Source organism: Oncorhynchus tshawytscha, unplaced genomic scaffold (genome assembly GCF_018296145.1).
Source record: "Oncorhynchus tshawytscha isolate Ot180627B unplaced genomic scaffold, Otsh_v2.0 Un_contig_8108_pilon_pilon, whole genome shotgun sequence".
Lineage (NCBI taxonomy): Eukaryota > Metazoa > Chordata > Actinopteri > Salmoniformes > Salmonidae > Oncorhynchus > Oncorhynchus tshawytscha.
Genome location: NW_024609136.1, coordinates 49,101 through 72,509, shown reverse-complemented (window position 1 = coordinate 72,509; position 23,409 = coordinate 49,101). Strand labels below are relative to the sequence as shown.

Genomic DNA, 23,409 nt, shown 5'->3' with positions numbered 1-23,409 from the left:
CAAGAGCACCTCCTCCCAGCTGCCCACTGCACTGAGGCTAGGTAACACGGCCACCACCGATAAATCCATGATTATCGGAAACTTCAACAAGCATTTCTCAACGGCTGGCCATGCCTTCCGCCTGGCTACTCCAACCTCGGCCAACAGCTCCGCCCCCCCCGCAGCTACTCGCCCAAGCCTCTCCAGGTTCTCCTTTACCCAAATCCAGATAGCAGATGTTCTGAAAGAGCTGCAAACCCTGGACCCGTACAAATCAGCTGGGCTCGACAATCTGGACCCTCTATTTCTGAAACTATCCGCCGCCATTGTCGCAACCCCTATTACCAGCCTGTTCAACCTCTCTTTCATATCGTCTGAGATCCCCAAGGATTGGAAAGCTGCCGCAGTCATCCCCCTCTTCAAAGGGGGAGACACCCTGGACCCAAACTGTTACAGACCTATATCCATCCTGCCCTGCCTATCTAAGGTCTTCGAAAGCCAAGTCAACAAACAGGTCACTGACCATCTCAAATCCCACCGTACCTTCTCCGCTGTGCAATCTGGTTTCCGAGCCGGTCAAGGGTGCACCTCAGCCACGCTCAAGGTACTAAACGATATCATAACCGCCATCGATAAAAGACAGTACTGTGCAGCCGTCTTCATCGACCTTGCCAAGGCTTTCGACTCTGTCAATCGTCATATTCTTATCGGCAGACTCAGTAGCCTCGGTTTTTCGGATGACTGCCTTGCCTGGTTCACCAATTACTTTGCAGACAGAGTTCAGTGTGTCAAATCGGAGCGCATGCTGTTCGGTCCTCTGGCAGTCTCTATGGGGGTGCCACAGGGTTCCATCCTCGGGCTGACTCTTTTCTCTGTATATATCAATGATGTTGCTCTTGCTGCGGGCGATTCCCTGATCCACCTCTACGCAGACGACACCATTCTATACACTTCCGGCCCGTCCTTGGACACTGTGCTATCTAACCTCCAAACGAGTTTCAATGCCATACAACACTCCTTCCGTGGCCTCCAACTGCTCTTAAACGCTAGTAAAACCAAATGCATGCTTTTCAACCGTTCGCTGCCTGCACCCGCACGCCTGACCAGCATCACCACCCTGGATGGTTCCGACCTTGAATATGTGGACATCTATAAGTACCTAGGTGTCTGGCTAGACTGTAAACTCTCCTTCCAGACTCATATCAAACATCTCCAATCGAAAATCAAATCAAGAGTCGGCTTTCTATTCCGCAACAAAGCCTCCTTCTCTCACGCCGCCAAACTTACCCTAGTAAAACTGACTATCCTACCGATCCTCGACTTCGGCGATGTCATCTACAAAATTGCTTCCAACACTCTACTCAGCAAACTCTACTCAGCAAGCACCTTATACCACCCACCACTGCGACTTGTATGCTCTAGTCGGCTGGCCCTCGCTACATATTCGTCGCCAGACCCACTGGCTCCAGGTCATCTACAAGTCCATGCTAGGTAAAGCTCCGCCTTATCTCAGTTCACTGGTCACGATGGCAACACCCACCCGTAGCACGCGCTCCAGCAGGTGTATCTCACTGATCATCCCTAAAGCCAACACCTCATTTGGCCGCCTTTCGTTCCAGTTCTCTGCTGCCTGTGACTGGAACGAATTGCAAAAATCGCTGAAGTTGGAGACTTTTATCTCCCTCACCAACTTCAAACATCTGCTATCTGAGCAGCTAACCGATCGCTGCAGCTGTACATAGTCCATCGGTAAATAGCCCACCCAATTTACCTACCTCATCCCCATACTGTTTTTATTTATTTACTTTTCTGCTCTTTTACACACCAGTATCTCTACCTGCACATGACCATCTGATCATTTATCACTCCAGTGTTAATCTGCTAAATTGTAATTATTCACCTACCTCCTCATGCCTTTTGCACACAATGTATATAGACTCTCTTTTTTTTCTTTTTTTCTACTGTGTTATTGACTTGTTTATTGTTTACTCCATGTGTAACTCTGTGTTGTCTGTTCACACTGCTATGCTTTATCTTGGCCAGGTCGCAGTTGTAAATGAGAACTTGTTCTCAACTAGCCTACCTGGTTAAATAAAGGTGAAATAAAAAAATAAAAAATAAAGTGGGTCTTAGGAATTGCTTTTAAGATCAATTGGATAAAACATGTCTAACAAATCAAAGTTTATTTGTCACGTGCGCCGAATACAACAGGTGTAGACCTTACAGTGAAATGCTTACTTACAGGCTCTAACCAATGGTGCGGGGAAAAAAGGTGTGTGTGTGTAGGTAAGTAAAGAAATAAAACAACAGTAAAAAGACATTTGAAAAAAAGAGTATCAAGTTTATATACAGACACCAGTTAGTCAGGCTTATTGAGGTAGTATGTACATGTAGGTATCATTAAAGTGACTATGCATATATGATGAACAGAGAGTAGCAGAAGCGTGAAAAGAGGGTTTGGCGGGTGGTGGGACACAATGCAGATAGTCCGGTTAGCCAATCATGTTCATTGATTGTGTTAAGACGAACTGTCACTCCAAAACTAGTGGACCAATGGACTCATTGTCTAGGCCTCTCTCTCAACTCCGCCCTTCACGGAAAAATAATGTCAAAACTCACAATCCAAAACATAACTGTTTATTAGTATTTCACACTGAGAAATGATCTTGCCCTAAATATTTTTACATGTTTTATTTTAGTGTGCGAGTGCGTGCTGTTGGAAAATGTGATAAAACTATCATTTGATTAGATATTTGAAATGTTAATTAGACGTTGAGTTAGAGGAAATATGAATACTGCTTATGTAAGAGAGCTTTTGGGGAAAGAAGAGAGTAGGTCTGTTGTTGCAACAGGAAATAACACTTAGGGGTATACTGAGAAAATGTATGTTGTACACTTAGAAAAACAGTGAATCAGTGTTTTCTACCCAGAGAAATAGTATGTGCACACTTAAAAGATATCTAATAGAATATAAAGTGCACTAGCCAAACAATGGACCATCTGGAACTCTGTACTGTTGGAGACTTTTTGAGAACGGCGCTTATCTTCGTAGAGATTGTTTGCTGACAGTCCTGCTGTGCCCTGATCTAAGATAACAACCTGCCAAGACAGGGTTTCTCTTTCTCTTTCATTCTCGCTCTCTCTGTCTTTCTTTCTCTCTCCCACACACACAATAACATGACATTCACACCGCAGTAAATTTCTATTACCAGAAAGGTAAGGGTCTTCTTTTAATAATTACAATATGTTCGATTTGTTTTGGAGTAACTTCTGAAGTAAATCTTTGTTGAACCGAATATTTAGATTCACCTTAAGGAGGAATGGAAACACTAGGATTTCCAACACCAGCTAACTGTAAATCGCCATATTGGCATTGTTGCGTCACTGGCAGGAGAGAACATGATGGAACTCCCAAAAATGGCTGAATTTACCAAGTAGCTCTGAGTCTGAGAATTAGTTTATTACAGAGAATGAAATTATGTTAGTTAGGGAGCCAATAAACCTACTGAAGCCGTTTGTTTGAGCCGACCATTGCCCGAGATCAGAGTTCGTTTTCGTAGCAGTAACAACACAGATATGCCGACTGAAACACCTCAGCTAGAGGGTATGCGTAGCAAAACGAACAGGTGTGAGTGGGGATGCTGCCAGATAGATGGTGGCTGCAGTCAGAGGTTCCAGTCAGTCTGTCTGGATGGTGGCTGTAGAGAGATGGTGTCTGTCTGGATGGTGGCAGCACAAAGTCAGAGGTTCCAGTCAGTCTGGGATGGTGGCTGTATTACATCCAGTCAGAGGTTCCAGTCAGTCTGTCTGGATGGTGACTGCATCCAGTCAGAGGTTCCAGTCATCCAGTCAGAGGTTCCAGTCAGTCTGTCTGGTGATGGTGACTTCCAGTCAGTCTGTCTGGATGGTACATCCAGTCAGAGGTTCCAGTCAGTCTGTCTGGATGGTGGCTGAATTACATCCAGTCAGAGGTTCCAGTCAGTCTGTCTGGATGGTGACTGAATTACATCCAGTCAGAGGTTCCAGTCAGTCTGTCTGGATGGTGACTGTATTACATCCAGTCAGAGGTTCCAGTCAGTCTGTCTGGATGGTGGCTGAATTACATCCAGTCAGAGGTTCCAGTCAGTCTGTCTGGATGGTGGCTGAATTACATCCAGTCAGAGGTTCCAGTCAGTCTGTCTGGATGGTGACTGTATTACATCCAGTCAGAGGTTCCAGTCAGTCTGTCTGGATGGTGGCTGTATTACATCCAGTCAGAGGTTCCAGTCAGTCTGTCTGGATGGTGGCTGAATTACATCCAGTCAGAGGTTCCAGTCAGTCTGTCTGGATGGTGGCTGAATTCAGAGGTTCCAGTCAGAGTTCCAGTCAGTCTGTCTGGATGGTGGCTGAATTACATCCAGTCAGAGGTTCCAGTCAGTCTGTCTGGATGGTGGCTGAATTACATCCAGTCAGAGGTTCCAGTCAGTGACTGTATTACATCCAGTCAGAGGTTCCAGTCAGTCTGTCTGGATGGTGGCTGTATTACATCCAGTCAGAGGTTCCAGTCAGTCTGTCTGGATGGTGGCTGTATTACATCCAGTCAGAGGTTCCAGTCAGTCTGTCTGGATGGTGGCTGTATTACATCCAGTCAGAGGTTCCAGTCAGTCTGTCTGGATGGTGGCTGTATTACATCCAGTCAGAGGTTCCAGTCAGTCTGTCTGGCGATGTATTTATTGGACGTGTCACTAATCGTTATGAAGGACTTCCTGGCTGAAGAGGTTTCTCGACCAGTCTGCAGCCGATATGCCAGTTAAATAATTGGTGACATTTTGCTTGATTATAAATTGTTTAAGGTTAATATCTGTAGTGGGTAGGTGCTCAATATATATAATCAGTATCCTATAAAGATGTTTAATCATCAGCGCTATGGTAACACATTTACCTTTAGATTAGACGACCGGAGTTGGAATCGCAAACATCATGATTCATGAAATCTCTTTCTAACCAAATATGGGACGTGCTCATTATGTGATTTAGTTTCGATATCAGACTAACTTTTCTTATCATTTTTCCAGTTCACCCTATGGGCACAGGGGAGAATTGGACGAGGTGTACGGAATCTCATCCCTGAGTGTGTCATTTCTTCTATTTGTAAAAATAGTATTAGTTAGCTTGTCCGGTATAAACAACAGGTTCAAGCGTAACCAGATAAAACTACTTTCAGTACATACTGATCCCATGTCCCTGCCGCTAGAGTGACTTCAACCAGCTTCCACTGCCATCTATTGGAAAGGAATGGTAACTACGCTGGGCAGCTAGTTGACAGAGTTAACTTCTTGGATATAGGGGGCGCTCTTTTAATTTATGGATAAAAAAAACGTGCCCGTTTTAAGCGCAATATTTTGTCACGAAAAGATGCTCGACTATGCATATAATTGACAGCTTTGGAAAGAAAACACTCTGACGTTTCCAAAACTGCAAAGATATTATCTGTGAGTGCCACAGAACTCATGCTACAGGCGAAACCAAGATGAAACTTCAAACAGGAAATGAGCAGAATTTTTGAGGCTCTGTTTTCCATTGTCTCCTTATATGGCTGTGAGTGCGCCAGGAATGAGCCTGCCCTTTCTGTCGTTTCCCCAAGTTGTCTGCAGCATTGTGACGTATTTGTAGGCATATCATTGGAAGATTGGCCATAAGAGACTACATTTACCAGGGGTCCGCCCGGTGTCCTTTGTCTAAATTGGTGCGTAATCTTCAACTGGAGGCATTTTCCCATGAGATTCAGAAGAGAACGCACACTTCCACGAACGATATATCATCGAAGAGATATGTGAAAAACACCTTGAGGATTGATTCTAATCAACGTTTACCATGTTTCAGTCGATATTATGGAGTTCATTTGGAAAAAAGTTTGGCGTTTTGATGACTGAATTTTCGTTTTTCTTTGGTAGCCAAACGTGACGCACCAAACGGAGCGATTTCTCCTAAACAAATAATCTTTCAGGAAAAACTGAACATTTGCTATCTAACTGAGAGTCTCCTCATTGAAAACATCCGAAGTTCTTCAAAGGTAAATGATTTTATTTGAACGATTTTCTGGTTTTTGTGAAAATGTTGCCTGCTGATGCTAACGCTAAATGCTACGCTAGCTATCAATACTGTTATGCTTGTTTTGCTATGGTTGAGAAGCATATTTTGAAAATCTGAGATGACAGTGTTGTTAACAAAAGGCTAAGCTTGAGAGCTAGCATATTAATTTCATTTCATTTGCGATTTTCATGAATAGTTAACGTTGTTATGCTAATGAGCTGCGGGGATAATTACACTCCTGGATACAGGTTTTTTTCGTAGCTAAACGTGATGAACAAAACAGAGCGATTTGTCCTAAACAAATAATCTTTTTGGAAAAACTGAACATTTGCTATCTAACTGAGAGCCTCCTCATTGAAAACATCTGAAGTTCTTCAAAGGTAAATGATTTTATTTGAATGCTTTTCTTGTTTTTGTGAAAATGTTGCATGCTGAATGCTACGCTAAATGCTATGCTAGTTATCAATAATCTTACACAAATGCTTGTTTTGCTATGGTTGAAAAGCATATTTTGAAAATCTGAGATGACAGTGTTGTTAACAAAAGGCTAAGCTTGAGAGGTAGCATATTTATTTCATTTCATTTGCGATTTTCATGAATAGTTAACGTTGCGTTATGGTAATGAGCTTGAGGCTGTATTCACGATCCCGGATCCGGGATGGCTACAATCAAGAGGTTAAAGTAGACTTCAACCAGCTTCCACTGCCATCTATTGGAAAGGAATGGTAACTACGCTGGGCAGCTAGTTGGCAGAGTTAAAGTAGACTTCAATAATATATGCCATTTAGCAGACTCCTTTATCCAAAGCGAACAGGGTACATGGTAGTGGAAACAGATCAGAAACAGGATTACAATTTTGATATCATGGATGGTCAGTCCTTGCATCTATAGCTCTGTCTATGAATTTGTGAGTGGTTACATTTCTCCAGCCCCGTCCCTCAGCTTTTTACCGAATAAGGAGCAGGGAGACACTTATTGTTCCTCCTGATGATTCCCACTTTAAGAAAATAAGATGCAGATTAAATACACATCAAAATATGTTACAGATACTATAAATGTCCCATCACTCAGACAGTTAGTGAATACACAGCATCCAGCACAGCAAACAATCATTCAAACGTATTTTACAAAAGCCCTTTTTACATCAAAATAATAACCACAGTGGTTATAGAGGGTGCAACAGTTCAACACCTCAGGAGCAAATGTCAGTTGGCTTTTCATAGCTGAGCATTCATAGGTTGAGAGAGAGTCGAAACAGCAGGACCGGGACAAAGTAGCACATCCATTGAAACGGGTAAAAAAAATCTGTGGAAAAACAATTCCACTCCGATTCCCTTTATGGATGGGTGTATCTTTGAATTTGCTGTTGAATGGCCTGCTCCTTCTCAGAACACCAGCCCGCTCCTCCAAAGTGATTGATAGTATATATTGGCTCGCTCTGTGATGATTGTGATTCTGAGCTCTCAGGTTCACACAGCGAGTTCTGGTCTTCAATGATCTCACTCTCCGTCAACTCCATCTGTGGCGTATAGGGGACTCAGTATACAGGACTTGGTTGTATACTGATGGTTGTGAGCGCAATCTAGCTGGGCCCTGAGTTCTTTAGTGATGGTCCCAGGGGACCTCTTCTCCACCGCAGCACAGGAACACTCTGGCACCCAGGGGTCAGTTTGGCATGCTGTACTAACCGTTCTTTCCTGTTGGTAGATAACAAATAAGGCATCTATTAGGCTATAGTTAGTTGAAGTCGGAAGTTTACATACACTTTAGCCAAATACATTTAAACTCAAGTTTTTCACAATTCCTGACATTTAATCCAAGTAAAAATCCCCTGTTTTAGGACAGTTAGGAACACCATTTCATTTTAAGAATGTGAAATGTCAGAATAATAGTAGAGAGGATTTTTATTTAAGCTTTCATTTATTTCATCACATTCCCAGTGGGTCAGAAGTTTACATACACTCAATTAGTATTTGGTAGCATTGCCTTTAAATTGTTTAACTTGGGTCAAACATTTTGGGTAGCCTTCCACAAGCTTCCCACAATAAGTTGGGTGAATTTTTGCCCATTCCTCCTGACAGAGCTGGTGTAATTGAGTCAGGTTTGTAGGCCTCCTTGCTCGCACACACTTTTTCAGTTCTGCCCACACATTTTCTATAGGATTGAGGTCATGGCTTTGTGATGGCCACTCCAATACCTTGACTTTGTTGTCCTTAAGCCATTTTGCTACAACTTTGGAAGTATGCTTGGGGTCATTGTCCATTTGGAAGACCCATTTGCGACCAAGCTTTAACTTCCTGACTGATGTCTTGAGATATTGCTTCAATATATCCATCTATTTTTTGAAGTGCACCAGTCCCTTCTGTAGAAAAGTACCCCCACAACATGATGCTGCCACCCCCGTGCTTCACGGTTGGGATGGTGTTCTTCAGCTTGCAAGCCTCCCCCTTTTTCCTCCAAACATAAAGATGGTCATTACGGCCACACAGTTCTATTTTTGTTTCATTAGACCAGAGGACATTTCTCAAAAAAGTACGATCTTTGTCCCCGTGTGCAGTTGCAAACCGTAGTCTGGCTTTTTTATGGTGGTTTTGTAGCAGTGGCTTCTTCCTTTCTGAGCGGCCTTTCAGGTTATGTCGATATCGGACTCGTTTTACTGTGGATATAGATACTTTTGTACCTGTTTCCTCCAGCATCTTCACAAGGTCCATTGCTGTTGTTCTGGGATTGATTTGCACTTTTCGCACAAAAGTACACTCATCTCTAGGAGACTGAACGCATCTCCTTCCTGAGCAGTATGATAGCTGCGCGGTCCCATGGTGTTTATACTTGCGTAGTATTGTTTGTTCAGCTGAACGTGGTACAAAATTGCTCCCAAGAATGAACCAGACTTGTGGAGGTCTACAGTTTTTTTCTGAGGTCTTGGCTGATTTCTTTTGATTTTCCCATGATGTCAAGCAAAGAGGCACTGAGTTTGAAGGTATGCCTTGAAATACATCGCAAAAACTATAGTTCGTTAACAAGACATTTGTGGTGATTGGAAAAACAAGTTTTAATGACTCCAACCTAAGTGTATGTAAACTTCTGACTTCAACTGTATATTCAAAAATCACTACATAAACTTGAAATAAACAATAGCCTTAGAGATTTGCATGTACCTCCTCTGCCTCCTGCAGTCTCCTCCAGGATGAAAACATGTTCGGGAATGAAGATGTCATCCTGTAAAACAAACGTTTTGTTCAGACAACTGAACCCCAACTTCAGTTGGTATCAACAAGCTACCTGTTATGTATGCTTTGTCAACAGACAGACAGACAGACAGAGACAGAGAAATGTATTTTTCATCAAACATTAGCTATGTCAACTTCAGTCTAGCTAAATGAGGTGGAGCTAACAAAACATTACAACAACAAAAAATCTGTCAACAAAAATATATTACAGTAACGTTACTTGGCCTATCAACTCCTGAGATTAGGCTGGTGTAACCGATGTGAAATGGCTAGCTAGTTAGCGGTGGTGCGCGCTAATAGCGTTTCAATCGGTGACGTCACTCGCTTTGAGACCTTGAAGTAGTGGTTCCCCTTGCTCTGCAAGGGCCGCGGCTTTTGTGGAGCGATGGGTAACGATGCTTCGTGGGTGTCAGTTGTTGATGTGTGCAGAGGGTCCCTGGTTCGAGCCCGGGAATGGGCGAGGGGGCGAGGTAAAGTTTTACTGTTACATTGATGCTGTTGACCCGGATCACTGGTTGCTGCGGAAAAGGAGGAGGTCAAAAGGGGGGTGAGTGTAACGGATGTGAAATGGCTAGCTAGTTAGCGGTGGTGCGCGCTAATAGCGTTTCAATCGGTGACGTCAGTTGCCGCATCGAAAGTGCCCTTCATCGCAAAGTCTGCCTCCGCGAAGTGCTGTCTGCACATCCTACAAGCTCAAGCTGGCATGTCCTTCCTCTTTGGGACATGAAGCCACTTCTTCAAAAGTTGTGGGTCCTTGGGCAGCCGATGGTAGTTTACCAAGGGATTCTTTTGGAGCCAATTCCTATAGCCTGGCGCTATACAGTTCATGTTTGAATGACTACTTGTTGTTGCCATCTTCGTTGTCCGCACCTGACCTCACTCTCTTCAATTCACTCTCCGCGCGAAAGCTCAATACCACAGACAATTTGCTCTGGCAATTTAAAATGGCGCTGACCATAGCTCAAATAAACCTTGTCGGTGATCAAAATACAAAAAATATAGATGTTTTTATGTTAAATTAACATGTTTAGTGCTTAGATTTACTTCCTAAACTGTTTCCATTCCCCTTTAAATCAGATGCTACTGATATGGTGGAACAGAAGGTTTAAGTGTTCTCAACCATTTATCAAACTCGAATGGATTGGCAATACATAAGAGTAAAATATATTTGTATCTGTTTTCTAGGTAACAGCTATTGTCTTTCATTTGGTATGGGTTTAGAACACATTTAGCATTTTAGATATTAGGAGTTCTGAAGAATACAACAATATGTTTTCATGAGTTCACTCATGTTCCATAGATTGAGACTTGAGCGAAAGAGATGGGGAGCAATTGCTCCAAAGGGAGGAGAGAAGATGGGGACACAACCACTTTCTCCAAAAATCAAAGTTTGTCTTGGAGAAGAAAAACGGGGTACACTGAAGGGAGGATCGCAGAGGGCAACAGTCTCATTGGTGGTGAAACACCCTGTCAACAAAGGTGAGACCAATTTCCCTGAAAGGGTTTGTCGGTTTTGCCTTGTGTTGTAGTACAAGGGTGAGGACACAGGGGCCAGTGTTACCTCTATTTATCTCTTTGTCTCTCCTAGTCTTCCTAGCCTACAATCTCCATTCTCACCAGCATACAATCCCCAGTTTTCCCTCACAGCTGAGGGTGGAAGCAATCTATGTGCCCCAGTGATCAGCAATAATGAAGTAGGAGGTAGCATCAACATCACTCAGAACATCACTCAGAACGTCATTCAGAACAACGGTAAAAACATAACTCCTTCTTTACATAACTGTGAGGAAAAGGTATCCATCTGCACATTAAATTCATACTGTATTCAATCAAGTCACCTTCAGAACTGTAGGAGAATATCATATATTTTCCTTTTTTGTTCAAATTCTAGATGACTCCTCCCAGGTTGCACAATGCAGTGACACACAAAAAAGGTAAGGTGTCAAACATTTTACTTTAGAGAGTGTGTGTGTGTTTAAAATAAAAGTTGTGGTTGAACCCTCTCTCTCTTTCTGCAGTGAGTTGCATGGTGATCTATTCTACCTGTCCCCAGAGTGCAGAGAGACCCAGAGCGTGTCGAGGAACACACACTGCCATCCACTACCACCACAATATAAAGATAAAGACAAAGAAGACAAAATACATCTTTAATTATAAGCACATATGCATTATTATGATGTATGACATAGGAGCTAATAGGTTATATTGCATTGTGTATTGTGCATATGCATGCACATATAATGCATTATGAAGAGGGTATTCATAGGAGATGTTACCATAGATACAGTATAAGTAAGTGTGGACTCAAAAGGAGTAGGATGAGGAATGGAATGAGTTGAATAAGATGACTACTGATAAAGGAGTATGATGAGGAATGGTGAATAATTAGTTGACTACTGACAAATTAAGAAAAAACTATGAAAACCTCACAGCACCTCACTAGACCTTATAGTGGTTTATTAGTAGGCAGTCTCAATGAAAACCCCACAGCACCTCACTAGACCTTATAGTGGTTTATTAGTAGACAGTCTCAATGAAAACCCCACAGCACCTCACTAGATCTTATAGTGGTTTATTAGTAGGCAGTCTCAATGAAAACCCCACAGCACCTCACTAGACCTTATAGTGGTTTATTAGTAGACAGTCTCAATGAAAACCCCACAGCACCTCACTAGATCTTATAGTGGTTTATTAGTAGACAGTCTCAATGAAAACCCCACAGCACCTCACTAGACCTTATAGTGGTTTATTAGTAGACAGTCTCAATGAAAACCCCACAGCACCTCACTAGATCTTATAGTGGTTTATTAGTAGACAGTCTCAACCGTATGAGTGAAAGGTGGATAAGACTTCTTCTTCATCTTATGCTCTAATAATGAAGCTGTTTTATTCTGACTCTGTCCTTACAGAACTCATACAGAGAGTTAAAGAGGAACATAAAGCCAGTCTGAAGAAGAAGTTTAGGTTTGTGTTTGAAGGCACTGCAGAGGAAGAAACTCCCCTGAACAGCATCTACACACAGCTCTATATCACGCTGGGAGAGAATGAAGGAGTTAATAAAGAACATGAGGTTTGGCAGATTGAATACACATCCAGGAGAGAAACATCGCCGGACACTCCAATCAACTCTAATGACATATTCAAACCCTTAGCTGGACAAGAGAAAGAAGAGAAGAGACCCATTAAAACTGTGCTGACAAAGGGAATTGCTGGCATTGGAAAAACAGTCTCCGTGCAGAAGTTCGTCCTTGACTGGGTCGAAGGAAAAGCCAATCAGGATTTGGATTTCATCTTTGTCCTCCCTTTCAGAGAGCTGCATTCGATCAAAGATGATGACTTAAGTCTTCATGGACTTATAAATGACTTCCACCCTGAACTTACAGAGATAAAAGATGCAAAGATATATGCTACCAGCAAAGTTCTGTTCATCTTTGATGGTCTGGATGAAAAGCGACATCCACTAAAGTTCAATACCAAGAGGGTGACTGATGTTACAAAGACAGGTCACAATGTAGATGTACTGGTGACAAACCTCATCGAGGAGAAGCTGCTTCCCAAAGCGCTGATCTGGATAACCTCTAGACCTGCAGCAGCCAATCAGATTCCCCGTAGATACATCAACCTGGTGACAGAAGTAAGAGGGTTCGATGAGCGACAGAAAGAGGAGTACTTCAAAAAGAGGGTCAAGAATGGGGAAGTTGCCAGAAGAATCATCGCACACATTACAACATCGAGAACTTTCCAAATCATGTGTCACATACCAGTCTTCTGTTGGATTTCCGCTAAGGTTCTTGAGGAACTGTTGAGAGAAAATGTGAATGGAGAAATCCCTACAACTCTGACTGAGATGTACACTCACTTCCTGCTCATTCAAATACAGCTGGCACAAAAGGATCCTGGGCATGAGAGGGATAAACAGAAGATCTGGGAATCAAATAAAGACTTCCTTCTGAAGCTGGGGAAGCTAGCGTTTGAACACCTGGAGAAACGCAATCTCATGTTCTATGAGGAAGACTTGAATGAATATGGCATTGACATCAGTGAAGTTGCAGTCTACTCTGCGTTGTGCACAGAAATCTTTAAAGAAGAGAAGGTGTACAAAAAGAAGGTTTACTGCTTCATGCATCTGACCATTCAGGAGTTTATTGCTGCCCTCTTTGTTTTCCACTGTTTCACAACCAAGAGCCTCAAGACGTCATCGAGCCTCAAGTCTTTTCTGATGGAAGGTTCAGAACCATATCTCAAAGCTATCTTGGAGAACGAGCCTGTAGACCTTCCCTTGGATGAGTTGATGGAGATTACCATGTACAATTCTGTGTCCAGAGAGAATGGAGAGATGGACATGTTCCTCCGCTTCCTTCTTGGAATGTCTATGGAATCCGTTCAGTGCCTCCTACAAGGCCTGCTGCCAAAGACAGAGAACAGTTCAGAGATTGTTAAGGAAATGAAGATAATACTTAAGGAGATGGATCTAATTGATGTGTCCCCTGAGAGGTGCCTCAATCTCTTCTCTTTGACTGAAGAAGTTAAAGACCATTCCCTACATGAAGACATTCAGAGATATCTGTCAGAAAAGGAAGCAGACAGAGAGCTCTCACCCGCTCATTGCTCAGTACTGGCCTATGTACTTCTGATGTCAGAGAAGGTGTTGGATGAGTTTGTCCTGAAGAAATATAAAACCTCCCAAAAGGGGTTTTTCAGACTTCTTCCAGCTGTGAGGAACTGCAGAAAGGCAATGTAAGAAAGATCGTCAAAATTCACACATACCAAATAACAATGAATATACTGAATTGTTATTGTTTTCATTACCCATTACCTCTTTGACCCGAAATGCAATAAGCATGCTGTTGAGAAATCAGCATAGTCTGTATTTGGATGACTGTTAGTATGGAACATATACACACTGGTGTAGCTGAGTTTCTCCGGCCCCCATAAAGTCGTCATTTGGTGGTTAGAGCGTTGGGCCAGTAACCGAAAGGTTGTTAGATCAAATCCTTGAGCTGACAGGGTAAAAATATGTCGTTCTACCCCTGAACAAGGTAGTTCACCCACTGTTCCTAGGCTGTTATTGTAAATAAGAATTTGTTCTTAAAAACTTCTTATGGCTTGCAATCCCGTTAATGGGATCGATATGACAACTGCCAGTGAAAGTGCAGGGCGCCAAATTCAAAACAACAGAAATCTCATAATTACATGTATTTTATACCGTTTTAAAGGTAATCTTGTTGTTAATCCCACCACAGTGTCCGATTTCAAATAGGCTTTACAGCGAAAGCACCACAAATGATTATGTTAGGTCACCACCAACTCACAGAAAAACACAGCCATTTTTCCAGCCAAAGAGAGGAGTCACAAAAAGCACAAATAGAGATAAAATGAATCACTAACCTTTGATGATCTTCATCAGATGACACTCATAGGACTTCATATTCCACAATACATGTATGTTTTGTTTGATAAAGTTCATATTTATATTTTTTTAAATCTCAGTATACATTGGCGCGTTACGTTCACTAGTTCCAAAAACATCCGGTGATATTGCAGAGAGCCACATCATTTTACAGAAATACTCATTATAAATGTCGATGAAAATACAATTGTTAGACATGGAAATATAGATATACCTCTCCTTAATGCAACCGCTGTGTCTGATTTTCAAAAAAGCTTTACGGAAAAAGCAAACCATGCAATAATCTGAGAAGGCGCTCAGAAAAAGAAAAGAAATCATCCGCCATGTTGGAGTCAACAGAAATCAGAAATAACATTATAAATATTCCCTTACCTTTGATGGTCTTCATCAGAATGCACTCCCAGGAATCCTAGTTCCACAATAAATGTTTGATTTGTTTGATAATGTCCATTATTTATGTCCAAGTAGCTACTTTTGTTAGGGCGTTAGGTACACAAATCCAAACACTCGTGCAGGTCCAGCATAACGTCGGACAAAAACTTCCAGAAGTTATATTACAGGTCGTAGAAACATTTCAAACTAAGTATAGAATCAATCTTTAGGATGTTTTTATCATAAATCTTCAATAACGTTCCAACCGGAGAATTCCTATGTCTGTAGAAAAGCCATGGAACGCAGGTCGCTATCATGTGAAATGCGCGTGACCAGGACCTGGCTCTCGGCCAGACCACTGACACAGTTTTAGAAACTTCAGTGTTTTCTATCCAATACTAATAATAATATGCATATATTAGCAACTGGGACTGAGGAGCAGGCCATTTACTCTGGGCACCTCTGGGCACCTTTCATCCAAGCTACTCAATACTGCCCTGAGGCCATAAGACATTTTAACTGACTTGCCTAGTTAAATAAAGGTTCAATAAAATACAAAAATTCCACCTTGAACCGTCAGGTTCGCTCGACCTTATTCATGGTTTCCTCACGCGTAAAGGTGGTGGAATTAAGTCAAGGGCAGAATACGAAATATTTGTAGACACACCTCCACCACACCTTCATTTGATCAAGCTCCACCTCAAATGAATAGTGGGTGAATAGTATAAGGTCAAAAATCACATAAAAAGGGAATTCCATTCCATTTAAGCACGCTTAACTCAGGTCAGAATCGGGGCCTGTGTGCAAACAGAAATTATGGAGAACTGTGCAGATCCAAATCTTCACAGGAATAATTAGGGCAGCAGGTAGTCTAGCAGTTAAGACTGATGGGCCAGGAACCGCAAGGTTGCTGGTTCGAATCCCTGAGTTGACTAGATGAAAAGCAAGGCCCTTAACCCTATTCGCTCTTGTAAGTCTGCTAAATGACTCAAATGTAGACTAAATGTAATTTTCCTCTGTTTCTGCAGAATTGAAGGTGTTTATCTGGATAGATGGTACTGTGCAGCGTTGGCCTCAGCTCTCCAGTTACCAAACTCACCATTGAGAGAACTGCACCTGATAGATTCAATCTTGATGGATTCAGATGTGGATGTGCTCTGTACTGGACTGTCTAGCCAAGACTGTAAACTGGAAGCACTGAGGTAATTGAAGAGATTTTTTATTAGATTTTTTTAAAATAGAAAAATACATTTTATGTCAGCAAGTGCCGTTGAATGATGAGGTAACATTTTCTTTCTTGTATGTGTTAATATTTTCTTTGTCACTACTATGACCATTTAGGCAAACATTTGCCTCAAATTGACTTATGCCGTGTTCACGTGCTAGTCGCAACTAGGAAACTCTGAAATCTTTGACTTGCTAACTAACTGGTTGTAGTTTTACGCGTGCCGCGTTCAATTAGTTAGCAAGTCGGAAATGTAATAGTTTCCTTCTTCTGACACGTGAATGAGGCATTAATCGAGCATCTGATGCAATTATGATTTTAGTTCTGGGTGTCCAAGATTACATGTTACTGCAAACCATGTGCTAATGCCACACCGAAACAAACTTTCTCATTAGTCGTCGCACCAGTCTGGCATCGATATCAGTTATGTTACGTGCATCTGTCCACAAGATATAATAGCATGTCTCACAAAACAATCTGCCTCAATGTGTTGATGAAACAAGCTGCCTTAAAATGCATTATATCTGCAATTGCAGTCTCTGCGGGAATGGACTCGTAAAAAAGGGCCGTGATAATTTGGTCTCCTCTATAAAAACAGTTCTCAGCTGCCACCTGAGAGAGCTGGGCTTGAGTAACTTCACACTGCGGGATTCTGTAGTTGAGGTACTCTCTACTGGACTAGGGAGTCAACACTGTAAACTGGAGATACTGAGGTCAGTCGTTTTTCTGTAAGTACATCAATTTGGACTGTGAATTCAAAGTCATTAATTTCTTTGTCAGGGGTTGTTTCATTTACTAAATAAATGCAGGCGTTTTGATTTAGCATGTTGGGATTTTGAATTACAAACAAAATGCATGTTATAATAAAATGAAATAAATCTTGTGTACAGGCTGAATCGAAATACACTAACAGACAACTTCTGTGAAGTACTAGTCTCAGCTATCAGCTCAAATTCCTCTCATCTGAAAGAGCTGGACATTGTTCACTGTGACCTGATCGATTTAAGAGTGGAGCTGCTCTCCACTGGACTCAAAAGTCCACACTGTAAACTGGAGAAATTGAGGTCAGTATGTTTCTTGTTCTCAGGTTTGTATTTCTTGAAGGACATAGGCAGGGTAGCCTAGTGGTTAGAGCGTTGGACTAGTAACCGAAAGGTTGCAAGTTCTAAATCCCCGAGCTGACAAGGTACAAATCTGTCATTCTGCCCCTGAACAAGGCAGTTAACCCACTGTTCCTAGGCCGTCATTGAAAATAAGAATTTGTTCTTAACTGACTTGCCTAGTTAAATAAAGGTAAAATAAAAAATATAGCCTGATTATTTTCACTGATCTCCACAATCAACTCCACACTTTCAATGTTAAATAAATATTATGGAGTATTTCTGAAACATCCCATGGACATTGTGGACAGGCAGTGATCAGGGGGAGGTTGTACCAAATTCCAAGACACTAAGTACATATTCCTTGGAGCAAGGTCAACATAACAGGTTAACAGGGATGTCATTAAGAGGCCAATGTTGATTTTAAGACAGCTACAGAGTTCAACAGCTGATATAGGAGAAAACGGTGCATGGATCAAAAACAGATCTGGGACACAGGATAAAAGGTTTGGGCCAAATCCAACTAAACAGGTCACTGAGTAAAACAGTTTCAATCGTGATGGTGGCTGGCAGGGACTGGGGACGTTCTGTCTTCATATGTTTCTTTGAAATGTTTCATTTAGGCTCTATCAATGTAATCTCAATGATGAAAGTTGTGAAGCACTGGCATCAGCTCTTCAGACCATCCCCTCACACCTGAGAGAGCTGGATCTGAGTAACAATGACCTGAAGGACTCAGGAGTAAAGCTGCTGTCTACTGCACTGGGGAATCCCCACTGTAAACTGGAGACTCTGAGGTTGGTAGGCTACTCTCTTTTCTATGTTTTGTTATTATATTGATCAAATAATAACATTTGAAAATAACTCATTTGCATATACATATGAGCTTAATTTAATAAATTAGCACGTCATTTCTCTCTATCCAACCAACTCTTTCTAAGGTATCGGCCCAAAGAGAATTTTTAACTGCCCCATCACAATCTCCTGTCAACTTTTACCATGGCTTTTACCCAAAGACATGTGACATTAGGCTACTTATCCATGATTGGTGTCATCTAGGGCTCTATTCAAACTGAAGCCTTACAGATTCCTTGAAAGAAATGTGAAGGTCATTTCCGATTCCGCTGACATGCAGTGTGAATGCATTATCCGCTCAAGCGGGAACAAAGCCTTGACATTTCAACCCTGCTGGTAACATGTTTAGTAGCCTATCGTCGGGTAAAACTTGGGCCTTTTATAAACGCATTTCATGCAATTCTATGTCATTTTACATGACTGGAGACTTTGGCAGAAACTTTTGTTTTTATACTGCACAAATGATCGAAATGGCAGGCTACTTTGACACTGACAAACCGACCGAGGTAAAGTTTATATTCACACATTCAGACATTCAACAGACATTCAGACATTCAACAGACATTCATCAGACATTCAACAAACATTCATCAGACATTCACCAAAAGCCATTTAAAAATCAATAACTAATTCACCGTTTGTCACAGAATCATCAAACTAGATATGATTTATTCTATAAATGTCTAACATACTTTTACAACCTTTGCTTTAAGTAGAAATTCCAGTTTCAATTTGATAGAAATACATCAAATCTCAAATATTGCCCTTAAAGATGAAGAAATCAATAACTAATGCAGTGATTACGCAGAAAAAAAGTGAAAATATGCATATATTTGCAATAACTTTAAAGAAATGTTCATTTCAAGTGCAATTTGTTCTATATGAAGTTGTACAATGTTTACAAACTTAAATTGTATGCCAAATCAATGTTTGCATTTTTAGTGCAACAGTTCCACATTATAAAGTAGTTAAAAGGCACAACAGTTATTTATATGTCTCTAATTTAACAGCAAAGAGCCCCCTTCCAATCATTTTCTATTTGGGCTTTGTTGAAGTCCTTAGTTGTCATCCCAGACAAGCTGAATGGTACTATCTCCTGAGGTAATAGATTCAACTGTTCAACACTTACAGCCAAATGTTTAGTACCCCGGGTATTCCCAGAACACATTCTGGAACGTCTATAGATTCAGTTGTCACTTTATTAGGTACCCCCTATGCATCTGGAACAGTGTGAATTCAAAACAGTTGATGAAACTGGGAAAGGAGATGGTGTTCATGTTTTTATGTCCACTTTGAGTTTTTTTTACAGTCAATACAAGCTGAGTGTTGGAATTATAAAAATAAAAAAACATTTTGGAACTTTTCTGAGTTACAAAAGACCATCACAGACTGCTGTCATTTTGCACATTCTAAAGTTCAAACAAAAACAGAATACCGGAATACTTCTCTGCATGCTTTAGTGTCTAGCAAGCCAAGACCACTGGACTTGGTGTAAGTAGGAGCAATTTATTTTCGTGAATAGGGTGATGAACCTAATAAAGTGGCAACTGAGTGTAGATATCACAAACAACTCCTTTTGAGCAGTGTCTGTCTGTTATACGTTTGATCAATGGGTATAATGGTAAATCTGATCCCCAAGCTCCTCATAGGCTCACTTGGATATATAGAGTTGGAGGTAAAGAAAGAAATATGAAACTAGGACATTAAAACACTGCAGAATTCTTTCATCCACATACAATATGTATTTTAAAGTATAAATACCCTTCTAAGACCACTGTCTTTCTGGATGTTTTGAAAGGTTTACAAGTAGTTATTTCTGCAAGAAATGTGCATTGAAAGGTATTTGGTAATACTTATGAAGGTGACGTAGTTTCTACACTGGTATAATGGGTATAATGTGTGGTAGTTGCACACATCCCTGCTGAATTATGTAGAGCTGATTTGGGCCAGTTTATATTTTTTTCATGCTCTTTTGTGAAAAACCACATTTTCACAGAGGCTTTGTGCTAGCAGTTTAAGAGAGAAAGAGAGCAAATAGCATAGGGACAGCCTGGTTGAAGTCCTAGTTTTAATGGTTCGTGCCAGTAGATTGCAGAGGGGTTCACATACAGTTCAGAGGTAAATCATAATGTAAACATTCAGACCAAAAACAAAACATGTACCGTCCCCTTCTTCTATTAGTGTTTCTATTGTTATCCACCCTCTAGTATATTTCAATACCCATGCTAATATATATATATATAGTATATACGTACACTACCGTTCAAAAGTTTGGGGTCACTTTGAAATGTTTTTGAAAGAAAAAAGCAATTGTTTTGTCCATGAAAATAACATCAAATTGATCAGAAATACAGTGTAGACACTGTTAATGTTGTAAATGAATATTGTAGCTGGAAACGGCTGATATTTAATGGAATATCTACATAGACATGGATCGCTTTTATTATAATTTTTACATTGCAAAAAGTTTAAATAATTTTTCAGGAGAGGTATCGGATCCGGTCCAATAGGTTCCAGAACACAACCGTCTAAAACGGAGAAGATTAAACACAAGGCGGAAATGTTTTGTACCAAAAATTGCACCCAAAAGTTGTGAACGTCAATATACATCGCTCTAGAATTAACCAATGCATGTAGTTGACAATAGGAGAACGATAACAAATTGCACGAATGATTTAGATTTTTCGTGTCAGCTTTCTTTTCTGACTGACGAGTTTGTTTAGGCTACATGATCATCTGATCAAACATCAACACTGTTCTATCCCACCAAGGGGAACACTTAACGTTACTGTAAGTAGACCGTTTTCTCTTGTCATGTAGTCTCCGTGTCAGTATGTTTAATCCCCATCGATATATCAACTTTGATAAATAAACACGTGGGTCCGAACTTTTTGTTCCATGTCTACAATTTCCAACGATACCCCCCATCCTTTTCAGACATCGTTTCACACTTTTCCCCGATAGTAAAGTACAGGAGAAAAGGTGCTTTGCAAAGGTAATCCTATGAATATTGTCTATTTCTATTTCGAAAGCAATCCTATGGCAGATAGGTGTATCATAAAGTTGGTGTGTCTTGAATCTTGTAATTTGGTCTCATGTCTGAATCTGCTGTGAGTAATAAAAGCAGGATTTATGCCCAAGGATCGTCATTACCTCTTTGCAGGCTACCATTCTGTAGAGTCACAAAGGAAGGCTGTGATTATCTGGCTTCAGCACTAACGTCAAACCCCTCCCACCTGAGAGAGCTGGACCTGAGCTACAATTACCCAGGAGACTCAGGAGTGAAGATGCTCTCTGCTACTATGGAAGATCCAGCCTGTAGACTGAACATCAAGTAAGTGCAGTTGATGAAAATAATGCAAGATACTCTAGTAAGACCTTAGTGTGAATATACTCAATCTGTTCTCCTGCCTCTCGCACAGTATTGACCAGAACGATGAGTGCTGGGTGAAACTGGAGCTGCTGAAGAAGTGTAAGAATACATTATACTTGATATGGTACATAATAAAGTATTATACTACACATAAACATAGTTTTAAAATAGTTTGACAGCCCTGGTAACAATACACTCCTGATTTAATCCAGCTGATCCTCTCCTCTTACCTCTTGTCAACAGATGCCTGTGATCTCACACTGGACCCAAACACAGCAAACAAACACCTCTCTCTGTCTGAAGGAAACAGAGTGGTGAGATATGAGATTAAGAAACAGCCATATCCTGATCACCCAGAGAGATTTTATGACGCTTTTCAGATTCTTTGTAGAGAGGGTCTGACTGAGCGCCATTACTGGGAAACGGAGTCAAGTGATGACGTTGTTCTCGGAGTGACGTACAAAGGAATCAAAAGAAAAGGCAGCATCTCCAATGACGTTGTCATTGGACACAATGACAAGTCCTGGTGTATGGAGTACAAAACACATTTTTGTCATAATGGCGCAGATATTACATTCCCCCCCTTTAGGAACCACTCTAGGCACAGAATAGGAATGTATCTGGACTGGCCGGCCGGCACTCTGTCCTTCTACACGGTCTTCTCTGAAACATTGACCCATATGTACACATTCCACACCACATTCACTGAGCCCCTCTATCCAGCTTTTGGACTAGGTAGCTGTAACCCTTGCTCAGTGTCCTTGTGCCAGGTAGAGTAGCCTTCTCGGTCCTGGAGGATAACCTGGGTCTCCATGACAACAGTCACACACACACACAACTGTGTGACTTGATGCGGTTGACAGGGGTCATGACTTCAGATATGGACATTAATACATCAGATGATTATATTATATTCCTGTGACTGTACATCCATGTTCTGTAATGTTAGTGCAGTTATGTGAAATGCTTTTGACTTTGAATAGGATACAATTTATTGTTAAGTGTGATCAAATACTTTGTAAATATTAGTTTGTTAAATATGTGTTGCTTCAAACAGTAACCACAACACACCCGTCTGTCTGTGTACAGTAGGCCAGAGTTTCTCAAGAGAAATAAAGCTTTGGTTTAGACACTCATTTAATTTTAGCATTGACTGATATTGGTCAATGTTGGTGGTGAATATTGAAGTGAATTTGGTGGATAAACACACAACCTTCTGGACCAGATAGAGGTATAAACACACAACCTTCTGGACCAGATAGAGGTATAAACACACAACCTTCTGGACCAGATAGAGGTATAAACACACAACCTTCTGGACCAGATAGAGGTATAAACACACAACCTTCTGGACCAGATAGAGGTATAAACACACAACCTTCTAGACCAGATAGAGGTATAAACACACAACCTTCTGGACCAGATAGAGGTATAAACACATAACCTTCTGGACCAGATAGAGGTATAAACACACAACCTTCTGGACCAGATAGAGGTATAAACACACAACCTTCTGGACCAGACAGAGGTATAAACACACAACCTTCTAGACCAGATAGAGGTATAAACACACAACCTTCTAGACCAGATAGAGGTATAAACACACAACCTTCTAGACCAGATAGAGGCATAAACACACAACCTTCTAGACCAGATAGAGGTATAAACAGACAACCTTAATTCCTATTGATTATTTTTTTATACATGACAGGTTAGGAGCAGAAGCAGGGAGACTGAGTGGAGGGAATAGAAATGCGTATATGGTCCTCATATGTATTTTGACAGTAAAGCTA

General features: G+C 41.1%; 1 protein-coding gene across 5 annotated transcripts; it reads left to right on the top strand.

Annotated features, from left to right (window-relative positions):
* Positions 1 to 2,920: 2,920 nt before the first annotated feature.
* LOC112242985 (NACHT, LRR and PYD domains-containing protein 12) lies at positions 2,921 to 22,752 on the top strand. Of its 5 annotated transcripts, none has more exons than XM_042314299.1 (12): positions 2,921 to 3,195; positions 10,582 to 10,760; positions 10,870 to 11,033; positions 11,173 to 11,214; positions 12,191 to 14,018; positions 16,092 to 16,265; positions 16,825 to 17,016; positions 17,179 to 17,352; positions 18,012 to 18,185; positions 21,407 to 21,577; positions 21,666 to 21,740; positions 21,860 to 21,985. In XM_042314299.1, coding segments are annotated over exons 2-12 (3,153 nt in total). In that variant the 5' UTR covers positions 2,921 to 3,195; positions 10,582 to 10,602; the 3' UTR covers positions 21,861 to 21,985. The 5 variants fall into 5 exon arrangements, with proteins under 5 accessions (XP_042170233.1, XP_042170231.1, XP_042170230.1 ...); XM_042314297.1 differs by having other exon boundaries at positions 2,926 to 3,195; positions 16,825 to 17,001; positions 21,666 to 21,715; positions 21,860 to 22,752; XM_042314296.1 differs by having other exon boundaries at positions 2,926 to 3,195; positions 21,666 to 21,715; positions 21,860 to 22,752.
* The last annotated feature ends 657 nt before the right edge of the window (positions 22,753 to 23,409 follow it).